Source organism: Pleurodeles waltl, chromosome 9 (genome assembly GCF_031143425.1).
Source record: "Pleurodeles waltl isolate 20211129_DDA chromosome 9, aPleWal1.hap1.20221129, whole genome shotgun sequence".
Taxonomy (NCBI): domain Eukaryota; kingdom Metazoa; phylum Chordata; class Amphibia; order Caudata; family Salamandridae; genus Pleurodeles; species Pleurodeles waltl.
Genome location: NC_090448.1, coordinates 876,640,778 through 876,657,374, shown reverse-complemented (window position 1 = coordinate 876,657,374; position 16,597 = coordinate 876,640,778). Strand labels below are relative to the sequence as shown.

At 47.4% G+C, this 16,597-nt stretch overlaps 1 protein-coding gene across 1 annotated transcript in view; it reads right to left on the bottom strand.

Moving 5' to 3' along the window:
* The window catches only part of NRDE2 (NRDE-2, necessary for RNA interference, domain containing), a 156,561-nt gene that overhangs the window by 95,239 nt on the left and 44,725 nt on the right, over positions 1 to 16,597 (bottom strand). Inside the window, exon 4 of the mRNA XM_069208189.1 lies at positions 798 to 947. Within this exon, the coding sequence (XP_069064290.1) occupies positions 798 to 947 (150 nt within the window). The remainder of the gene's footprint in view (positions 1 to 797; positions 948 to 16,597) is intronic.

Genomic DNA, 16,597 nt, shown 5'->3' with positions numbered 1-16,597 from the left:
GACAAAGCAAGAGAGACATTAAGAGACAAGGAAGATGGAGGGGAAGGAGAAGGCGAATTGAAATAAAAAGGAGACTTGGCAGCTAGAATTTGTTTTCAGTAAAGGTCAGTATTTCAAGCTTGGTTTTAGTAATCTAGAGGACATATTTTGAGACAGCATGCAATTTGAGGATGCAAGAATGTAGAAAGAAAAATTATTTGCATGCACAGGTGGTTATATATTTAGTACATTAGACTACCACTAGACCAACGCTCCTGCAAGGAGAGCTAATCAGCTCTGGGGTTGGAAGTGTAAACTAAAGGCTGGACGCAACCATTAAAAGGAGAATATGCACATGCTGGAACAGGTGTCTTACAATGTCAAATCCTAAATTTTGCTTAAAATATTAATTATAAAGCCATTTTAGAAGCATCTAGTTTGTCATGGCACAAGAGGAAGATGAAGGGCAGCTTTAGCAGATAATAGAAGTGTATTAGGGCTGCATTCCAGTGGCAGGATAGCGGAGATCCGCACACTGGTTAGGAGGATGATGATAGGAGTGCCTTTAGAAATTCAATGCAGATACTCTTAGCAAGGGGCTACATATTAGACTTCCTGGAGCACTACCCTTTATTAGAAAGTAAGGATGAATGTAGAATAAAATGAAATTGAAAATAATGAAGACATACTGCAGATATAGGACCCTCCATAAAACACCTCAGCCCTGGAAACCAAAAACAACTTCATATGAGCCTTTAGCATATCATCTGTATGATGAAGGCACTAAGTCAACTTAATGACAGCACACACCTCCATACCTTGCGATGTCCCCTCGATATACAGACTTGTACTCCCAGTTTGCCAGATCAGGTTTTTTATCAATTCTGAATGGTTCGGCTGTCGAACTCTGAAGATCTTCAATCCACACTGAGCGACCTTGAACAGCATCTGGAACTACGTCGCTCTGCCTGCACACATGGAAGAAAGAAAAGTATGCTTAAAAGTAAGGTTAACATAACACAACATACACAACACATACAGGAAACTTTTACCATTACTCAATAATTCAAATGCTGGGGTTTATGTATGATTCAGAGTGAAGAAAAGTTACCAGAGTAATAGTTTCAGCAGAGGCATCTTTCACGGAGTTACAAGTTTATAGCATTTCTCTACGTTGGGGAAGCTCTAGTGAGGTTAAAAAATTTTTTTTAAAAAAAACACGCTTGTGACTCAAAATGACAGCAACACTAGCAACTTGTCCTGGATTCTATTAGTCTGCTTCACAGCAGATCTCTCAATAACATTTCACATCTAATTAGTATGGTAGAATGTACTTTCCTTTCAAGTTAGATCAAATTACTGGAAATAAATGTGCTTGCAAACAATGTCCATTTCATGTTTTCTCTTTCCCAATATCACTTTTCAAAGTATATTGCCGCACAGACGACCTTTCTTACTTCTTCGAATTAAACGTGAGATAATCACTGTCCATGTTTTACAAGCAGTTCGTGCCCCAGTGTTGTTGTATATTTAGCTGTCTCCAGGGAATCTCCTGCCCTCTATGCTTTCAGATGCATGTAAATAATGTGACACTTAAAGTCTCCGGACCCTCAAGGGGCCGCATCAGCACTATAAACAAGATCGGCACTGCTCACCATTATTTTTTGGGGTCGTGCCTTCATCCCAAGTTGCACCCAGGCGCTTTGGAAGCCAAAATCCATTGTTTCTTCCTGTATATGTATACACGCAAGCAATAAGCATTGCCTTGCAAACTTCAAATTCTCCAGTCCTTTATACCGGGCATTGTCACTATTTGAATTCACAAACAGTCCAGCTCTAAAGAAGATGGTTGAAATGAAATGGAGAAAGCAGACGCACACCACCAAAAAGACGACTGTCGTCGAAACGCGTCTGGGTGTCTGTTCAAAAGATTTCATTTTGTAATTAAAGGACAGATTATAGCCTCATGGAGTGCAGTGTCGTTTCTTTGATGGTTATTGGAAGGATTTTGGTCTGAATCATAACACAGCACCGGCAGTTAGGCACGTCGCTAGAAATAGACCAACTGCAACTGTTTGTGAATTCAAATAGCGACAGTGCCCGGCATAAAGGACGTTTAATTTGAAGAAGAAAGAAAGGTCGTCTGTGCGGCAATATACTTTGGAAAGTGATATTGGGAAAGAGAAAACATGAAATGGACATTATTTGCAAGCACATTTATTTCCAGTAATTTGAACTAACGTGAAAGGAAAGTACATACTACCATACCAATTAGATGTGAAATGCTCGTGCATGTGGACTTTATATCCCAGAGTGCCCAGTTCTAAATCAGATGGTTGAAATAACCCCGGAGAGAGCTAATTATTTAATAACACTGAGGCACGAACTGCTTGTAACACATGGACAGTGATTACTTCACGTCTAATTCGAAGAAGAAAGAAAGGTTGTTTGTGCAGCAATATACTTTGGAAAGTGTCACTGGGAAAGAAAAAATGAAATGGATACTTTTTGCAAGCACATTTATTTCCAGCAATTTGAACTAACGTGCAAGGAAAGTACATACTACCATACTAATCAGATGGTAATTAAGCTCACCGCAGCACGAGCATTTCACATCAGGGCCCCCAGGTGTGGGGTGTATGTGGACTTTATATCCCAGAGCGCCCAGCTCTAAATCAGATGGGTGAAATGAAAAAAGCAGACGCAAACCACCAAGAAGACTTTGTCGTCGAAACGCATCGTGGTGTCTGTTTAAAAGCTTTCGTTTTGAAATCAAAGGACAGATCATAGCCTCTGGATGTGCAGTGTCGTTTCTTTGCTGGTTATTGGAAGGATTTTGGTCTGAATCCTAACACAGCACCGGCAGTTAGGCACGTCGCTATAAATAGACCAACTGCAACTATATATTTTATAGACACTTAAAAAACAAAGCTTACAGCGACGTTATTGTTAGGTTCTGATGTTACTTGTACAAAAACATAGAAATTCACCAGGTATAGTTATCTCAAATAACAATAACTCATGCCCTAAGCTAACTAACTCGCACCCGCGTCATGCAGTTTTTTCCTCAAAAATTTTAATGCAAATATTACATTGATATTATCAATGATGTTATCAAAGATGTAAAGAGTGCCGTAATTTGTGGGGTAATCAGCAGTACCTGGCGAGGGCGTGAGTTTTGGTTACCTTAGGGCACAAGTTATAGTCATTTGAGATGACTATAACTGGTGAATTTCTATGTTTTTGTACAAGTAAATTAAGAACCTAACCATAAAGTCCCTGTAACCTTCAATTTATTTAGGGAATTTCTATGGTTTTTTTTTGACGTAAAGTAAATTTTCATTCCTATATGTCAATCCAGCCACCAGCGGTTGGCCGGAGGCCAGGCCCTGCGGCCAAACCACTATAACCACCCAACCTTGCACCAGTGGGGCTGGTCGCAGGGCCAGGCCTGCAGCAACAGAGAGCGAGAGAGAGAGACAAGAGATTTAGGCTTTGATGAATGATATACGAAAAATGATATATTTAAGGACAAATAAAAAAAGTATGTTGTTTAAAACTAGTGAGATAACCTTTCAGCACGAACCTCTAACTTCTGAAGTTTAAATTAAATTAAATGGTAGCAATATCATTAAGTGAGAGCTCTGAAAATAGCCTCTCTAATCATGTTAGGGCTACTATTATAGCAGGCCTTGAATACTTCCAATTTCAATCCCTACTATAGCAATTTCTTTATTTTGCCCCCTTTCCACAGATCTACATACTGGGGCTGGAGGAAGCAGTGAACAATAGTTCCAGGGCTGGAATGCCTTTGAATCTGCAAACCTACTATCTTGCATGTTTTAAGGATTTTCACCAGCTCTTCTCTAATCTTTTCCCATAAAGAGTAAGGGCAGAAGTAGAAGTTCTTCCAGGGTTGGGGAAAGAGAAGAGGTTGGACGTAAAGTGAACTTGTAAACGCTCAGTAGATTTTCACATGGACAAATCTACACATGCATATTTGTTCATGCTAAAATACATTTCACAAATATGTTCTAAGAGTATGATTTCTTGGTCTACTTCTGTAAGTTCTAGTGAATTCATGAAAGCCACTAATTGAAAGACATATACCAAATGTAAGGGCTGGCAGCTCCTACAACAATAAAGTGTTACACAAGCCATGTCAAGACACGCATTGACAAAACCAAAAGACGCACACAAACAAATGTAGATCGGTTGGCTTTGTCAGTGCTTGTTTATTTTTTTGCTTCTTATAATCTTGTTGAAAATAGTTACACTGACTTTCAATTAGGAATATTTTTTGGAAATACTAGCACGCATCAATACATTTTACTAAATGACGCTTCAAAGAATTAATACCTAAAATTAGTAGCAATTTTTTTTTTTTTCCTAAACATTGAATTTTGAAAGCAAAGAATCATAACTCTTGCTTACAAGCTGCTGCAAATAGAATCTAATCAGAGGGCATTCTGGGAGCATTATAGTTAGCCTCATATTATTAAACTTTTCAAACAAGTGTGTGCTTTTTTTTTTTTTTAATGGAACCACTGTCAGTAGTGCAGTGTGACTTTAAAAAGTTTATTTACAATTTTGTACCTAATAATGAAGGCTTTTAACTAATGAACCATAAATACAAGTTCGAACAGCATTAACTTTTGGACACACATGGGGGGCGTGGCCTAGGATTCAGAGATGGTGCACAGCTGATTTCCTCGCTCCGGAGGGGCCGGCTGGAAATTGAGCAGAAACGCGCTCTCTCTGGGCAGATCGGGGTCTGCGCAGAGGTGCAGAACGGTGGGCCGGTACCGGGCGTGACCGGGCCCCTGTGGCGGCCCCGGAGGGTGCTTGCGGGCGGACCTAGCCGATCGCGTGAGAGAAGGCCGGGGCCTGCACTCGCGCCTGAAGCCGCGGCCTCACGTCGAGCCGCGGGCTGACGCGGTTTAGAGGCGGACGGCCCGAGAACAGCGGGGGACTCTGGACGAGTCTCCCCGCTGCAGCAGAGGTGCCGGTGGGGGCCTGAGGGCCCGGATGAAGGTGCGTCCCATCGGGCGGAGGAGCAGCGCTGCTCCTGGACTCGGGCACGGCCCCTGAAAACGTTGGGGACGGCCCGCGATCATGGCGGAGCACCATATTACTGTGGTGGCGGCACGGCCCCTGGACACGCAGCGAAGCCGTTTGACGGACTGAAGAGGACTGGGCCCGATGGCGACCAGTGCGGCGGCGAGGCCAATAGATTGTGGACCCCGGTGGGCCCAGAGGAGATCGTGGTGGGCCGGTGTGGCCGATGGAGGTGAGACCCGGCCTGGGACAGCCTGTGAGCGCACTGAACTGGGTCTCCGGGAGCCGGCCTGGAGACAGAGTGAGGCTGACCCCCTGACAAGACTAAGCCAGCGAGAGAAAGGAACACCCTGCGGAGCGGGTGAGTGAGGGGACATGCCCCGCGGAGGGGAGTGATGGGCAGTTTGCCCGGCAGATGGAAATCACAGTCCCCCCCCGGGTACCCTAGAGTGCCAACAACCCCTGAGTGAGCAGTATGGTGGGCGGAGTACCTGAAGAGAATATGATCCGAGGGGTGCTTGAGTGCGCCTGGACGTGATTCTGGCGCCACGAGTGGAACAAGAAGGAGGCGGTATCGGTGCCAAGGGGAAGGGTGACCGGGCTGGGCGTACGACGCTCTAAAGGGCCCAGACGGAGGAGTATAACCCAGGACACGTAGTGCATTGAAGAGCTGAACAGACTAGCAGTTAGCCACAAATCGACAACGTGGAGCCCCCAGCACTGCAGCCCAAAAACAGAAGGGTCCGGCGAGGTATCAGGAACCTGTTCGGGACTGCCTAGGGGTTGAGGAGCGGCCTACGGAGTATAGGGCGTGAGGACACGGAGAGGAGCTTACGATAACGCTGGGGCTGCTGTCTGGGCCCTTGGGGTGTGACCCACTACCCGTTCGATGCCCCCCCAAGAGTCAACACAAGAACAGAACCATGGACCCCGTGGTTCCGCCTGAGCGCAAAGAAGCAAGCCCGCAGGACCACTCACAGATCAAAGTGCAGGACACCCTAGATAAAATACTCGGGCGATTGAAGACAACGTTACAGCGGGAGATCAGCCAGGTCGCAGCTGAGGTGAGTCTGCTGAGAGCGGATCACCACAAACTGGTAGACAGAGTCAAAGAAACAGAATCCGCATTGGCGGACATTGCGCCGAAACAGAAAGACCTGGCGGCTGAGGCGACTTCCCTTGTTGACAGAGTGACGCGCCTCGAAAAGAAAGCTGAGGACGCGGAGTGGAAGAACAGAAGGAATAATGTACGCGTGGTGGGCCTCCCGGAGGGGGCCGAGGGGGCGAGCATGGTGGAATTCCTGGAGAAATGGTTCAACACGACAGTGGCGCCCGGGCGCCTGACTCCCTTCTATACGCTGGAGCGGGCGCATCGAGTGCCGTTGAGGCCACTTGCTCCCGCTAGGCCCCCCGTGCTGTGATCGCTAAACTATTACATTATAGAGACAGAGACATCCTCCTGCAGAAGGCCAGAGAATCAGGCCCATTTAAAGTTGCAAACGGGGAGGTGACACTATTCCCGGACTTCACACTGGAGGTTCAAAACAAGCGAGCCTTGTTTCTGACAGTCAAGAGAGCCTTAAGAGAAGAAGGGATCCAATACTCGCTACTCTACCCAGCCAGATTAAGAGTGCTGCTGGAAGGGAAGACTACGTTCCTCCAGTCCCCTGAGGAAGAGTAGGAATGGCTGGAGTCACATGGCTCCCAGGCGGGAAGGTCAACAGGAGAGGGCCCGCATGAGCACAGGGCTCGCCGGGCCCAGAGGGGACGGAAGCCCAAGGACCGGCTTGCGCCTACGCAAACACAGAAGGAGAAAGGCAGAAAAGCAGCCCTGGAAGCAGTGGCTCACGTGGGCGGAGAAACGTCTCCCCAGGAGGGCTCTGGGGAGGGATCGGACGACACATTGGTGTCCTCTGTTGAAGAACTGGAGCGCTGGGCCCGCGCCCCGAAGGGGACCCCACAAACGGCTGATGAACTTGGCGGACTCGGACTTACCGCGGGCCCTGGAGATAAGGCAAGACATGGGAACAAACAGCCCCTCCGGACCTGGCCACCCCCGGACCAGAACTTCGCCTATCTGAACAGACTGGCGAGTACTGCTGATAAGTGTTTGAACAAGTTGCACTGTTGCACAGTTTACTGGGCAACCTACAGTTTGGGAGGCGCCCTGGGGATTGGGAGTTGGGATACACAGTTACAAGTTAAAATGGCAAAGTGGGTGGTGGAAACAGACTACAGCAAGTACCTGAACATGCGAAAGGACAAATCTGAGGCACGGGAGAGCCGGGGAAATTTTTACCAAACTGATATAGTGAGATGGCAGACTACAATCTCTTAACATGGAATGTTAGAGGGATGGGCACACCAGCTAAAAGACATAAAATACTCTCCTATTTAAAGAGGAGGGGTGTACAGGTGGCATTACTACAGGAGACTCACTTGGCACCCGGGGAGGGAGAGAGACTGAGACGCAGATGGAGGGGGCAGGTATTCGCCTCGGAATATTCAGCTTATGTGTACTGGTGTGGATCAGAGCGGGGTCCCTTTCACAATAGACACTTCAAACACAGACCGGGAGGGCAGGTTTGTGATATTAGAGGGGAGGTTGCACGGCACACCGATAGTCTTAAGTTGCATTTATGCCCCTAACCAGGACCAGGTACCCTTCATGACAGGCCTGTCGAGCCACCTCACACGTCAAAGCACCGGAGAGCTATTAATTGGGGGGGGACTTCAACGCAGTGCTAGACATAAACATGGACAGGTCTATCCCACCTCTACAGGGGGCAGCGACAATCAAAACAGCCAAAAGGATGTGCGGATGGTTGGACGCGTGGGGGTTGGCGGACGTCTGGCAAGAGCATCACCCAACTGCTAGAGACTACTCGTATTACTCGAGTCTCCACCGGGTGCATACCAGAATTGATAGAGTGGTCTGCACAGCGGGCCTGATAAATAACATGTCGCGCTCTGAATATCTTGCCCGCACTCTGTCCGACCATAAACCCTTGCTAGCGACGATGAGGGTATCGGAGGATAGACCCCCCATACCGTCATGGAGACTGACCCCAGCAGCACTTGAAGACCAGGCGTACAGGGAGGCTCTGCGCTGCCACCTAACAGAATATATTGAGACGAACAGTGGGTCCACCCCTTGCAGGGCCACGGAATGGGAAGCACTCAAGGTGGTGACGAGGGGCTACTGCTTGGGACAGTCGATAGGGATGAAGCGCACACTTGAAAAGGAACTGATTGACCTAGAGAAGGATATGCATGAGGGAGAGCTGAGACAGGGACCTGCAGCTCAGGAGAATGAGAAATACAACCGTGCTCGTAGAGAACATTCCTGGATTGAAGAACAGCTTAGGTGCCACAGCATGCAAAAATACTTAGCAACCCTACAATCGGAGGAGGGCAGATCGGGGAGACTGCTGGCGTGGCTGGTACACCCAGGCAGGCATAGTGAGCCCATCACGTGCGACCTGGGGGCGGAGACTTTTGACAAGTACCTGCAGCAAATCCCACTGCCAACACTGAACACAGAGGAGAGAGATAGCCTGGGGGGACCAGTTACAGTGGAGGAGATAAACGAGGCCATTGCGCAGTTAGCCCCTGGGAGGACCCCTGGTACTGACGGCCTCCCCATGGATTTTTACAAAAAATATAAGTCCCTGCTGGTTCCCCAGCTGATGGAGTTGTACGCGGAGGCATTGCACTGTGGGGAGCTGCCGCACACGCTGCGGGAGGCCTTGGTGGTGCCACTCCCCGAGACAAATGCCAGGGAGGCATCGGTGACGGACTTTCGTCCTTTATCGATGCTAAACAGCGATTTTAAGATCCTTAGCAAGATTATGGCTGGCCGGCTGCTCCCCCTTATGACCAAGCTCGCACATGCAGACCAGAACGGCTTTGTTCCTGGCCGCAGCACCTCCCTAAATCTAAGGCGGGTTTTTACCGTTTTGCACATGCCCAAAGAATTGAAACTACCGGCGGGGGTCTTGCTAGCGGTAGATTTCGAGAAGGCCTTCGACTCAATCAGATGGGACTATCTAAGGGCCGTGATGTTAAAAATGGGACTCGGAGAGGGTTGGGTGAAATGGGTGGACCTGTTGTATTCATCCCCGCTGGCAAGAGTGAAGACGGGAAAAACAATATCCAGGGCATACCCAGTACACCGGGGAACCAGGCAGGGTTGCCCCTTATCCCCACTACTATTTGCCCTGGCAATTGAGCCCCTAGCGTCGCAGCTGCGATGGGAAGGTGTGGGTAAGGGAATTGATTGGGGTCCGGCTGAACATATTGTCTCCCTGTATACCGATGACATACTTATTTACCTGAGGGACGGGACAAGCGGACTCTCGTGGGCGTTGGGGATCCTGGAGGACTTCGGGGTGTTGTCTGGACTTCGCCTTAATCGAAGGAAAACATTTGTGTTCCCCGTACTGCCAGGCAGCGTATGCCCTGACACATGCCCAGCGGACGTAAACTGGGCCCCGCGGACTTTTAAATACCTGGGCATACAGATATTTCACGAACTGAGCGACCTCCGGGATGGTAATCTTGGTAGGACACTCAGATCCCTGCGGTCCTCGGTTGGGTTCTGGCGTTCACTGAAGCTAACAATAATGGCCAGAGTGGCGCTCTCTAAAATGATTATGCTCCCCCGCCTCCTCTACTACTTCGCTAACTTACCACTACAGGTCCCCTCTGCATGGTTTCTCGAGTTGAATACTCTGCTCAGGGAGTTGGTATGGGATGATTGTCGTAGACGAACGGCGCTGTCGACCATCTGTAGACCGACCCATATTGGAGGACTGGGTGCCCCTGACTTCGAGGCATATTATCTGGCATCCCAGTTACAATGGGTGGCTGGCTGGCTAGCGGGTAGGGGACATCTGGACTTGTGTACCGCACACGGTGAATTAGACACAGCTCGGATCGTGGCACGCATGGCAGGCAGGAAGATTGCCCCCCTAGGGGACAACATAATGTGTAGTGTTGCAATGAAATGTTGGAAACGGTGCACAAAAAGGGTCGGAGTGGGCCCACCATACTCCCCGGCTTTGCCGCTAGCGGTCCTCGCCCTGGACCAGGGAGTAAGGGAACTGGGGGGCTAGGACTGGGACTATGGACGAGAGCAGGAGTGATGACAGTTGGGGGGCTATTCAAGGAAGGAGTGATGAGGAGCTTCACTGACATATCCGAATATCCGAGGGGGGGGAGTACCTCAGGACAATTTTTGCTCTTTAGGAAGTTGGTGCATACTCTGAAGGACCACTGGGACACGATTAATGCGGAACCCGCTGTCCACGGGGTGTTGCACCTTCTGTTGACAACAGGAGAGGAACCTCATTTGGTTGCTAAAATATACCGGGCCCAAATAGAGGCTGCGATAGACCCTCTGCATTCCCTAAGAGAAAAATGGGTGGGGACAGTTGGGCGGGACCTGTCTGAGACAGAGTGGACCAGAACACTAGCTTATCCCCGGACGATCTCACGCAACACGAGACTAAGATACATCCAATACAACTACCTACACAGAACATACCTCACCCCTCACCCCTCACCGGCTGCACCGCATTTATGGGGGGACCCCTAGGACGTTCCCCAGATGTGGGGACGGGGAGGCTGACTTTGACCACATGATATGGGGATGTACGGTGCTTCAGACTGGTTGGAGTGCAATGATGGTGGTCCTGTCAGGGCTGTTTGAGGCGGAGCTACAGCCAACCCCTACTATGTGCTTGCTGGGCCTCAGGGCCAGCGCCCTGTGGGGGAAAGTCAGGGGTAGTTTCCTGGACCTTACTTTGGCCCTTTATAAAAGACTGATTACGTAGGGCTGGAAGTCCCCCGGCCACCCCTCACTGACTGAATGGAAAGGCGATGTCACGAGATGGTCCAGGGCTGAACTGCAGGTCCTTAAAGCTGAGGAGGCAAAGGGAATTCGCCAGACCCCCATTGCTCCGGAATGGGAGAACCTAGTGACAAATTGGGATGACCTAATGAAGAGATCGATAGCCCCCGAGGGGATAGGGTGAGTTGACTAATATGCTCAATAGGCGTGACCGATGGGGAAGGTCCCCGTAATCAGAACTAGGGAAATGTCAGGTTCCCCACCAGGCTACATGCAATGACATAGGGTAAAACAGAACTTGACACAATAACCAAATAGATGCTGGAAGGGGGGGGGGCGTAGATGGCTGGCCATCCCCGCACAATTAGACACGCCCCGGCAGAACCTCCCTTTAATCGCTCCACAGACCCACCCACACAAGCCAATAAGTTTATACATAGTTCGAAGTTGAGTTAAATCTGTTATAAGGTCACAAAATACAAAATGGTAACAGGAGACATGGAAAGGAATGACCCCCAAAAAACTGAACAGTTAATGTGCTGGTAATAGTGAGTGATTAATGAATGCTATATGATAATCAAAAGAACAAGAGACTGTGTACCACAATATCTGTAAAGCACAACAGAAGTACAAACTGCATGGTTGATATACATCATAAGAATAAGATGTTGCCACAAACAGATCTACATATGTAAAACAGTGAACAGTTAATAAAAATATGTTTGAAAAAAAAAAAAAAAAAAAACACTTTTGGACACACATATTACCTCAACTGCAGACAATTCCCCTCTCTGCAAACTGGCAGCCTAAGGGTTTGTGCTGCAGGGTGTTGGGCCTACTTGTCCCAAGGACAAAATAAACACGAAAACTTGTTGCCCTTGACCCCAAACAATATGTCCCGGGTGTCGGGCGATAGGAATTCCACATCCCTGCACACCTATGACATTCAACCCACACATGTGAAAGTAAAGAAACGTGAATGTTCCATCACTAGGAAGGTTTAACAGTCAAATCACTAGTGAATAAAAAAAAATATATATAACAATAATAATAATAATAATAATAATAATAATAATAATAATAATAATAATAATAATAATATTAATGCACTGCCAAGCGATACTAGGATTTGAACCTTCCATTTACTGAGTGACAACACCATAACATTCGTCCCAAACATCTTGCTAGTTTTAGTCGTTGAGGTCATTGCAATGACAATCTCTCTTCCATCCTATTATTGCGGGGGTGGGGTGAGAAAAACAGATTAACTCTTTTTTCTGAGTGAGGGAGCTGTTTGACAGCTTCCCCTGTCAGAAAGTGGACTTTGTTTGCTTGGTGGGGGCTGTCAGCTCCCACCAAGCAAAAGCAAACAGCTATGTCCTGAGGTTGGGCACCCTGGCACAAAGCAGCGCTGCCCCTCTCCAATGTAATCTAGCCCGGAGGAGGTGGTGGTGTTCCTGGGGCTCGGGGTTTGCAACTGACCCCCCTTAATATTTCTAGTAAAGCCCCACAGAGATGGTGGTCCCCGAGGCTTTGGGGGCCATGCCCCCACATTATATTTGTTAAAAGCTCAGAGGACATGGCAGTGGCCAAGCAGCCCCCCGTATTTCATTTGATAAAAGCCCCAGGGAGGTGGTGGTGCCTGGGCCAGACGGGTGGCCCACCTGCATTCCACTGTTTATTTGCCCATGGCAGTCCCCAGGGCAACAGGAGGGCCAGCACCCCCCCCCCCCACATTAAAATGGCAATGACCCTGACCTTGGCCTATCCGGGGGCCTCACAAAAACAAGCACTGGGGACCGCACTTTTTTTTTTCTTTTAATCACCATATCCATGGATCCAGTGAAATACCTTTTAGCTCTGGGGCACTTCAGCTGCGGTCTGGAATGTTTTGGGGGTAATCCATCAAGCAGGCCAAGAAAAAGGGGTGGGAGCCAATGAGTTTCCCCACTGATTTTTTCCATAGGGATTTTGAACAGCATAATCACTGAAACTACTCAACGGAATAACACCAAATTTGGAAGAAAGGTAGATCTTGGTCTACAAAGAGACCTTTTTGTTATCTGGTGTACATCCGTTCAGTAATTTTAAATTAACAGACATCCAAATTTGTATATCTAGGGATGCAAAGGATTTGTGACCCCCCTCCAATCTCGTGCTGAGATCTGATTGGCTGCCAACACTTTAACAAGATGTGTTGGCAGTCATGTTGGGATTCTACTTCATCTGAGTCCCACAAAAAAAAAAAAAGGGGCCAGGGTAGGGACATCCTGACCACTTAGCTCTGGTGCTGTGGTCCCAGAGGGATCCCCCCACCCGAGAGCCAAAAACACTTAAAAACTGCTGCAGAATCCACCTCCTCAGGGCATTGTTTATTGTAGTGTGGGAGGGGGCCCTCCTGCAGCCCCAGGAACCGCCACCTCCCTGGGGCTTTAAATGAATATAACGTGGGGGACTGTGCACACCCCAAACAGCCCGAGAGACCATCACCTCCCCAGGGCATCCAGTAAATTTGGTGCCGGGAAGGGGGGGGGGGGGGGGGGGGGGGGGGGGGGGAGGGCTTTGACAGTTTTCACCAAGCCACAGCAAACACTGTTCTGATGAAGGGAGAGCTGTCAAACAGTTCTCCTTTCATCTGAGCAGAGGTTACCTCTGTCTGCCTGCCCGCGGAGAGTCAGGCAGGGCACACAGAGGAAACTGCTATCACAGAGAGGAAGCTGCCAAGAAGTTCCTTCTCTGTGATGGCAAAACTGGCACCCACAGGAGGCGAGGAGGCAAATGGGACCGTAGGAGCAATCAGGCTCCCCCCAAGGTCCCCAACATGGAGACTGGGTGCCGGGGGGGGGGGGAGGGAGGGGGGTTCCCAAGTCACATGGCCAGGCCTTGAGGATGGGGTTCCCAGGGCCAAGATCCTCCTGTTTAGGGGGGCTGCAAGGCCCCCCCCCAAAAAAAAAAAAAATGTTTCGGCCAGGCCGTGGGGGATAGGATCCCCAGGGCTGAGATCAACTTGGGGAGGGGGGTGGGAAGAGGGCCTACAACCAACCCCCAACTGTGCAGAGCCACAGGCTGTGCGCAGCACAGGTTTGGGTGGATTATAGGGGTTGGCCGCAGGGACTCGCCGTGCGCGGCGATGGTTGGTTTAACCTATAGTAATGAAAATTACTCTATGTTAAAAAATAAAAAATAAAAATTCACTGAAAAAAACAAAGGTTACAAGGATGTTAAAGTTAGGAAATAGAATTTACAAAATTCATTGTAATTCACTTAAAAAAAAAAAACAAAGGTTACAGAAACGTTATAGTTAGGCTCACATTTTAAACGTACCAAACCATAGAAATTCACCAGTTCTAGTTAGAGTTATCTCAAGCTACTATAACCATGCCCTAAGGTAACAATAACTTGCGACCTCAACATGCACTGCTAATTACCCCACAAGTTATGGCACTCATGACATCTTTGACTACATCAATGCAGTAAAATGTTTGATTAAAAAAACTTCAAGGCGGGGGCGCTACATAGTTACCTAAAGGCACGGAAAACTTGCTCCTGAGCCCCAAACTGAAACTGTGACTCCAAGGGTCAGTCTGCTGACCCCACCAGGGCCATAAAAGTTGCAGTCTGCCATCTGGCTTGTCAGCCATTCGCAAGGAATCACCCTTGACCACCGACATGCAGCCAGGGAGACCTCCACCCCAGTTGCACCCATCGCCAAAGATTGACACTAGCCCTCACTAAAGAATAGCGCTGGACCTGCTGTGTCCGGAGATTGGTAGCCCAGCTGCACCTTGACTTCTACTGGGTTAAAGAGGACTTTGAGGAACGCCGACCCCTGTGGCCAAAGTCGCACCTTGAGCATCTTTCAGCATCCTGCATCCCCAGCAAAAAGGACCACACCACTGAGGTTTATGGCAGTCTTGATGTAAAGTGAGGAATTGACGTCAGACTAATTTGCTGACCAGATAACTGTGCAAATACTCCTGACTGCCCCCTCACCATCTTCCAGTCAGAAATGGTCACTCAACTCAAGTCAGAGTAGCTGAAGAGAACTCATTCAAACTTTTCAACCGTTTCTAAACTTTACGGTTACCAATGGTTGTTTGCACTTTGGACTAAAAAGCAGAGATTTACGTTTTACTTTAAAATCTATACGTCCGGATATCTCCAGCGGATTTTGACATCTTTGTGTCTAAATTTTACAAAAATATAATCTATTTTTTATAAATTGGGGTTGGATTTCTTTTTTGTTGCATGACTTTCTTTTTTTGTTGCTTGGAACTTCTAAATGCTCTACACAACTTCCTTTGTTTAAGCCCTGCTGCTCGAAGTCACAGCTATCCAGGGTTGAGCTAGAGGTTTTACAAATGAGTCAAAATGGACTGAAGATGGTTTCATGAGTGTGTTATATGATAAAGTTGCACAACCATACCATTTAAAACACCACAATCCTCACACTGTTCCAGAAGCAGTCTCTCTTAATACAATGTGAAGAACTGCATGTAACTTCTATAGTACAGTGCTGCAAACCGAATCACCTCTACGTGCTTCTTACATTGTTATAGGTCTAAAACCACTAGTTCCTAACTTACTTGAGTCTGCAGCAGGACACCTATACTACTTTTAATCTAGAGTGGTTTCTACCAAACTGTGGGTCGCGACTCACTCATGGGTGATGAGCCAATTTTTGGTGGGTCTTTAAAGACCAAGCAGTAAATCAAGATGCCTTTAAATTCAGAATTTATCTTGTCACAATTGCTGTGCTTCAAGAACAGAGGTCAAATGTCAGGCTATGCCTTCTGACAACTTGTTGCCTTTTTTAACATGAGGATAACGGTGTTTACAAACTCCTCTCAATTTGCAGTCAGAAATAAAAAAATGAAGTGATTTACGTCACAATCTTGCTGATGTACAGGTAGCGTGACGGGAAAGGCTGTAAGGTGTCATTTTTTGTAACACACAACAAAACGTAAATACCAGTAAGTGACCTGTACACATTCAGCTGTTCGGAAAGCACAAATGAAGCTCATTTTTTGGTAATTCTTAAGTTTAATGAAAATAGGATCAAAACAAATCCACTTTACTTGGTGATGCACAAATGATAAATATTTACTGAAACCCGATTTTCACACATTATCATTTGTGTGCAATAAAGGTTTATTGGTAAAACCTTATGTCTGTGCTAATTTACTAGCTGTTTGAAGGGAAAATGCGCTGTTTGTAAACGACAGTGTGCTACAACATGAAGCTTTATTTACATTTAAAAAATGCTTACCTCAAGTTCATTAAAAATAGGTGAGACGCAAACGTTTGCAATTCTAAAAATCGGGCCAAGGTTCTACAAAGTTTGGGAAGTATTGATCTAGAGCATTTGTCACCTTCATCATGAAGAACCTCTTTCATTAGGTGCTAGTCCAAATCATTTAAAAACATCATCTGCACTGCAAAAGGCTCTTGAACCACAACAAATGTTTGGTTCTACTACAGTGTTTTCCCTGGACACAGATTAGGAATAATTAATTAAACTGGAATGACTAAAGATGTAGAATTTAGGGAGAAGAAACTGCTAACCAAAAGAACCAGGTTGGGCTCAACCTTCCTAATTTTAAGAAATTATGAAACCTCTTCCTGAAAATAAAGCACAATAAATTAGTGCTAATACTAAGTAAAAAGCTGAGATGGTCGGAAAGCAAAAAACTAACACTGTGAAAC